At 31.9% G+C, this 7,697-nt stretch overlaps 1 protein-coding gene across 1 annotated transcript in view; it reads left to right on the top strand.

Moving 5' to 3' along the window:
• Window positions 1–6,540: 6,540 nt before the first annotated feature.
• Window positions 6,541–7,697, top strand: part of LOC112520927 (linoleate 13S-lipoxygenase 2-1, chloroplastic-like) — a 7,015-nt gene continuing 5,858 nt past the window's right edge. The window contains exons 1-2 of the mRNA XM_025129550.1: window positions 6,541–6,718; window positions 6,928–7,052. Of these exons, the coding sequence (XP_024985318.1) occupies window positions 6,541–6,718; window positions 6,928–7,052 (303 nt within the window). The remainder of the gene's footprint in view (window positions 6,719–6,927; window positions 7,053–7,697) is intronic.

Raw genomic sequence — 7,697 nt, 5'->3', positions numbered from 1 at the left:
CAAATAAACTTAGGGGTTGTTTACTAATCTCTTACCGCCTCTTACCCGTTAAGAGATGCTTACCCGGGTAAGAAGTAAAAGTGTTTACCTAACAACAAAATCAACAATCAGATTTTCGACCTCTGACCGTCCTCTTACTGGAGTCAACAATCTTACCATGGTAAGAGGTATGTATTCCTAATCTACCCTCTTCAACTAAAACCCTAAATAGATGCATCTTTCTTCATACAAACAGTTCATACAAACAGGTGGGTCATTTGATTCAAGGTGGGGAGGCGTATGTCCGGTTCAAGGTGTTGAAGGGTGACGGGAGGGCGGCGACGGGAGGAAGGCGACGGAAGGGCGGCGACGGGAGGGCGGCGACTGGAGGGAGGCGACGGGAGGGAGGCGACGGGAGGGCGGCGACGGGAGGGAGGCGACGGAAGGGCGGCGACGGCGGCCGGCGACGGTGGCCGGTCTGGAGGTGGGAGAGAAAATAAGGGAAGTTTGTAGAGAGAAATAGAGTTTTGAGGTTTTTGAGTGAAAATACATATAGATTTGTATAATTGGGCTTAAATGTATCTGGGCTTGGGCTAGTTTTTTAAATTTTATTTAATTATAATAGGTTTAAATAATACAATAATTTTTAATTAATACTTATTCCAAAAAAAGAGAGGATATAATGGTCTTTTTTTACTCAATCAGCACTTAACACAAAATGTTTGGTAAACAAGAAAATACAATTTGCACTTAATCCAGTCAGACCTCTTATCACAGTCAGACCTCTTACCCGAATCAGCACTTAACCAAAAAAATTGGTAAACGGCCCCTTAATCACATTCAATAACCAAAGTGTAATTACACATCTTTTTATCAATTATAATATACACAAATGACGACGTTATCAGGTATGATCAAGTAATTCTTTAAACTTTTTGATCTTTATTCTAGTACAAGAAAATCTGTATAAGATATAATAGATGAACAGTTAAAATAATTATCCACTTACAAAACTAAGCCAACATAATAACATTACTTAGTAAAGTTACAAATCATTTAGTAAAGTTACAAACAAGGGTACAAAATTTAAATTATTATTTATGCGTGGTTTATTAAACTCTAATCGGGTAAGTGTTTACCGGTATTACTTATCTTACCAATTGAGCATGAAAATAACTGAGAATCTTACCTGGTAAGAGACATAACAAGGAACGAGAGTCTTATATGGAAAGTGCGGGAAACGACTCTTACTTGTTAAGCGTTTACTGGGTTTAAGGCGCTTACCAACAACCAATTTTGATGGCCGAGAATGTTATACAATAAGGTAAGTAAAAGTAATATCTCTTGCCGGTAAGCACTTACCAATAAAAGTTTGGTAAACAACCACTTAGTCATGAAGTATGTTTTATGTCTTGAAATTGATCATGTGGTTAATGTGACTAGCACTTCGGATTAATTTGAGATCAATTATTTCATGTATTAATGCATGTGATCTTGATTCTCTAAACGTTTCTCTATATTTAACAAGGTTTATTAGACATTGAATGATCGTATGACGGTCCTTTATGTTTAGTTTCTAGCAAACAATAAAAGATAAATATATGTTGGCATTAAGCTGATTGCAACAAAATAATTTCTTAAAAAGCAAAAATTTAGAGTTAATCGAGTTTCTATCTAGCAGCAATTAGAAAGCATTATCATTCTTTTTTTGAATATTATTTTTGACCTATGTAGTTATATATAATGTTCGAATTTTTTTGGAATTTAAAAAGAGGTGGCTAAATGCACTCCTACTAAATAATTTCCTCCTCACAAACATCAGCATCAAAACCTATATTTTACATTCTCAATGTATGACTTGACCTGATTCTGACATTAAAGGGATGCAAATAGCATTGCCCTTTAAAAGGGAGATAGGCCAAATCTCGCATATACATTGGTCTCCTAGCCATTCATCTCTATGATTTACCCAAATATCATTACGTGCTCAAGTCCCATGTTGGCCACTTGCAGACCCAGCTAAAAGACAATTTTTAATCCGATTTAACTCAGGTCCACAATTGTGACGGCGGGGTCTATAATTTATTTTTATTTTTTTTGTCTTTTAGCTAGATTCGCAAGTGGCGGACGTGAGACTTGCAAAAGTAGTGATATTTGGTAAATCAAAAAGATGAATGACTAGAAAACCAATTTATATAAGAGAAATGACTATTTTGACCAATTTTACCGTTAAAATTATACGTAATTAACTTTGTTTTGAATTGCTATCGTGGATCAAGACTTGCGAATTGGATAAGCATTATAACGTAGAGAAGAAGAAAAGATACATAAATGGTCAAAAGTTAGATGATTAAAATTACTGTGTCCCCCTTAAATTGCATAAATAATTTGTTAATGTCGGGCAAAATTAATTTTTTTATATACGACAATTGTAACAAATAAACTTACATACATTTCTCTTTATTGGTGAGGTTTGAACCCCTGACTTTGTAAGAAGCAAGAGACTTAGATACCGCTAGGCCAAAAACACTTTGGTAAAATTAATTTTTTTATATGATATAATAAAATTAATTGAGTGCTAAACTTATATTAACAAAACAAATGAAACTACGGATATACATCTTGTATATATCACTCATAGGTACGATTTAGAGAGGTAAAATATCTGAATATTTACACAAACATTGAAAATAAAAAATATGATCAAATATCAGATGAATAATCGTATGAGAGGGAGAATTAAAATGAGAAGTGTGAGAAAAGATCTGAACCATTGATCATTTTTAATCTCTTGTCTACCTACAAATTACGTTTTTCACAGGAATTGATCCAGTGCATCTCATCCTAATGTGTATCCAAGAGTAGAGATCTCTTCTTACGCTTCTCATTGTAACTCTTCTTCTCATTGAAACTCAACCCTCTTATATGATTTTTAGTTTAATTTTCTTATGGTATTTTGATCTTTTTTAGGCATGGGAATGGGGCGGGGACTCCGATTCTCATCCCCGTCCCTGATCTCCCATCTTTATTCATGTCCCCATCCTCATCACCCCCAAGGAATATGATCACATCGACATCCTGAGGATCCCTAGTTGGGAAATAAGGATTTTTTACAAACCCAAAAACCATGTAGTAACAAAATAGAACAACTATGCAACAACAAAATGATGTTAATAATAACAAACCCAACAAACTTTTTCATTTTGAATAATTTGGTCCATAAACTATCTATTTAAATGAAAAAACCATTAAACTTTATCATTTTGAATGATCAAGTCATTGAACTATTTTTTGAATGAAAAAACCATTAAACTTTCTCTTTTTGAATGAAAAAAAGCATAAACTTTCTCTTTTTGAATGAAAAAAAATCATAAACTTTCTCTTTTTGATTGATTAAGTCCCTGAACATTTGTTTTAATAAATAAATCATCGTACTTTTAGAAATTGGTTATCTACATCATTTTAACCTAAAAAGTTACATTAACCGACTTGTAAACATTCGATAGTTTATTCATTTAAAAATGTAGTTCAATGACTTAATCATTCAAAATGAGAAAGTTTAGTGGTTTTTTATTTAAAAAAAATAGTTTAAAAACTACACCATTCAAATTGAAAAAGTTTGTTGGGTTTTTTCTGGACTTTTCCTTAATAATAACTATGCAGAACAACATGACTTTTTACAATATGATGTTAACAAGAATGTCATAAATATTCAACTATACAACAACTACTCAACAAGAAATGGATGTTGGTCCAACCATGCAACAAAATTTTCAGGAAATAGGAAATTATGATTTATGAATGACTGATTTAGGATAAATAAATAATATATAATTTAATTTATTTATTAATTAATATATATAACGTGTACGGGATTGGGCGGAGGGAGTGCAATACATGTCCCTGGTGTAAGACAAATGGGGATCCCTGTCTCGAAGACCTAATTTAGCAGGGAATTCCCGTCTCCAACTGGATGGATATATGGACCATGTTCTTTCTGCGGGTAGGGGCCATTCCCATGTCTAATCTTTTTAGTTAACGATACATTAAATGAGTTGAATAATGGATCAACACACCACTGTATAAATACAATATTACAGGGGTGTTCGGAATTGCTTGTTTAAAACAACTTATACTTTTTTATAAAAGTACTTATGTCATTTAATAAGTGATAAGATGTGAGCCAACAAATGGACACGCAAAGAAACTTGTCTATTGCACATTTATATTTGTCTAAAGCATTAAGTTACGTCTAACGTAATTGTAGCTTCAGTCAATTGCAATTTAAGAGAACATATTTTTAGAACATACGCTTAGTCATTAATGGTTTTTAATCGAAAAAGTCTATGTACTCGTCTACTGTTTAAAGATTGTCTCATTATCGTTTTGCATTAGGATGTGCTTCTTGAAAGTTTGTTCCTTAAAATAAACAATTTTCAACCTATAGATTGCTATTTAGAGTCTGCTTATTAACAACTTAATGAGTTTAATGAGACTCACAGTTTATTCCGTCGGCTATATATAACTGTTTGATAGTGGCTTAATGATATATAAAGTTGCTTATTCAGTAAGCTTCCAAGGAAGAGATTTGTGTATCTTCCAATTAAAAAACACACACTCCTTTCATCTATGAAAAAACTCTCCCAAATAAGAAATGCACACTTATTGTCATCTATGAAAAAACTCTCTCATAGATAAATATTTCAAATCAATACAAACAGATTAATCCATACCCACAACTTTATACATACATGACTTAATTTAAACCCAACCAATCATTCCCTTAGATATATTGTAAATTATTAAATATATTCTTTTTAAAACTATAGACCCTTAATGTTTTTAAATATACGTTATTGAAAACGTCTTTATTTAAATGATTGAAACTCATATAAAATTATTTAAAAATATCAAATCAAAATCACAGCATTTATAAACAAACAAACAAAAAAAATTTAAGATTTTTTTTGGGTTTTTATTGATTTTGATGGACTTATTTGGTTTTTTGGTTGATTATGAGAGAATTTTTTCGGTTTTTTGGTTGATATTTCTTGTATTTATAATATCGTCGAGCATTCTTCAAAGTTTAACATGTGCATCTTTTATAGCAAAAAGAAATTGAATTATATTTATATAAATAAGTTAAGCGGGTGCATGGAACCCCATTTGTTTTTTGATGTATAATATCTTAAAATTCATTACTGCATACGTACATCTTAAACTCCATGTTTGAACCGCTAAAATCAAATGAGAAACAAAGTCTAATACGAGATACACGGTTTATGTAACCATGGTTGTTTGGTCTGTTTGTGCGCATCTCAACTATAGGTGTTCAAAGAAACCGTTGGACCGTTCAAACCAAGTTAAACCAGATCATTTTTGACGGTTTGAACAGTCTAGCAATCCAATCCGGTCTAAAAAAATAACCAAACCGCTCGATCCTGTCTGGTCCGTAGTTTGCGCCTTTTTTTAGTGCGAAACTTACACATACATTAATTATATTTATTTTCATGGTGTAGGCTAATTTTATGGCACTATTAAAAAAACGTGTCCAATACATTATGTTTTTAGTTTTCATTTTTCGATTGACAGTGCTATCTAAATTGGCAAAATTCCGAAATCCATTAGAAATCAAATCCAAAATCCCAAATTGGCTTTCGACTAATGTTTGTCCAAAATTCCAACCATTGTTTGATGGACTTATTTAACTTGTGTTCAACTTGTTCAACATGTTTTAATATTAGAGATAAACAATTTTTTATAATTTGGTACACTATTTTCTAACAATGTTATATTGGTAGAAATTTCAATATAATAATAAATGTTATGTTTTTTTTGGTTAAAACCCGTAAAAGGCCTAAACCCCTAAATCGGTCAGATCAGATCGCCTTTTTATGGTCCGGTTTAATCGGTTTGGTCACTTATTGTCAAATCATTTCGTTTAGGAAAAAATTTAAACCGCCATTGTGGTTTGGTCTATGGTTCTGGGGGTTAAGCCGCTCAAACCGAATTGCGGATACCCCTAACTTCAACTAATCCAATGAAGTTTTAAAAAAATAGTCAGGAAATACCAATGACGTTAAGGAGACTCGAAGTAACGAACAGTGAGATCTTGCTTTTATTTGACAATTGAAATGATACACGAGATTATACAATATAAATGTTTACGTGGTTACTTCTTAAATTTCAGATTTCTTTTCAATAAAAAAAAATCTATCAATCTATCTATTGCTATATGCATTTTATATAAATAAAAAATCAAGTCAAATTATACATTGAAAATGTAAAAGGAAATATTTAATATTGATGTGTACGAGGAGGATTTTAGGGTATAGCGGTGCATTTAGCAATACTTTTAGCCCACCCCTTAATATTTCACATGCTACAATTATTGGGACCAATACTTCCGTATAAATAAAGGTATACCATTTCACGTTTTTAAACACCAAAGAACAATTGGTTGAGAAATCTATCGTTGTGCCTCCATCACCTACACCCCCTAGCCAACCGTTGTGCGCATTTATACCCGAAATACATTGCACCTTTGGTAACGTAACAGCCATGTTTTCATCTTCTGTTCGAAAATCCACAATTGTGGAAGGTATCATCAATGTTCAACCAACCATTACTGGAGCGCTAGCCAGTGTGACTGTTGGTCCTATAGGAGCGTTGGTTGATAGCATCTCTCATTTTTTAGGGAAATCGTTTTTGCTCGAGCTTGTTGCTACTGATCTTGACAGTGAGTATTCATTTCTTAAGTGGTAGATATAAATAATATAAATATATTAGTTCAGAAACTATCACTTTTATATCTTAAATACGTTTATCGTAGTACACTGGCTAGAATTGTACATGTTATTGTGTCACGCTCTAATTATATTATATGATTTATGTGATTGAACATTTTTTTATCATATTGTTTGCTTTCATATGTTTATAAAGCGTCAGGTAAAAAGAAGGAGACAGTGAAGGCGTATGCAAGTTATAATGAACTGAACAACGAGAGTAAAATGTACAAATACAAGTGTGAGTTTGAGGTTCCTGAAGAATTTGGTAAGATAGGAGCAGTGTTGGTACAAAACGAGCATCATACAGAAACATACATCAAGAACATTGTTCTTAATGGTGGCAACGTTACCTTTACTTGTGAATCTTGGATTCACTCGAAGCATGATGATCCCAAGCAAAGGATTTTTTTCACTAATAAGGTCGTCTCTGTGTTAAAATATATATATTTTTAATCTTTATTATGATGTATAAGATTTGGCATTTAAATTTAAAACCAAGTGAAATAATTACGGTGCAATTTGTCACAAGAAGAATATTTTAGAAATATTCAAATGGGGAGTTGGGAGTTATGAAAAAGGTAAGAAATGATCTTTACCTTTAGATTAATCATAATTGAATATCAACATTATACAGACCAATTTTCGTGATAAGCCAATTCACGGGATAGAAGTGAGATTAAAAAGTGATCCCTAGTCCAGATCCTTTCTTACGTTTCTCACACCATCTTTTATTTTCAAATAAATGACTGAATTGTTAATCTTCAAATAAATGATTGAAATGTTAATTAAAAGTTGAAAAGGCATATATTTTCACATAAAAATAAAATAAAATGGGTTAAAGGAAGCATATTGTGAATTAAATTATATATTTCAATTTTTTTATCTTAAAATAAATTTTCATAATGAAAACTATATAAAGGTTTATAAGAT

Source organism: Cynara cardunculus, assembly GCF_001531365.2.
Source record: "Cynara cardunculus var. scolymus isolate 2C chromosome LG 11, CcrdV1, whole genome shotgun sequence".
Taxonomy (NCBI): domain Eukaryota; kingdom Viridiplantae; phylum Streptophyta; class Magnoliopsida; order Asterales; family Asteraceae; genus Cynara; species Cynara cardunculus.
Note: the sequence above shows the minus strand (reverse complement) of the source record. Positions and strands in the feature narration are given on the sequence as shown.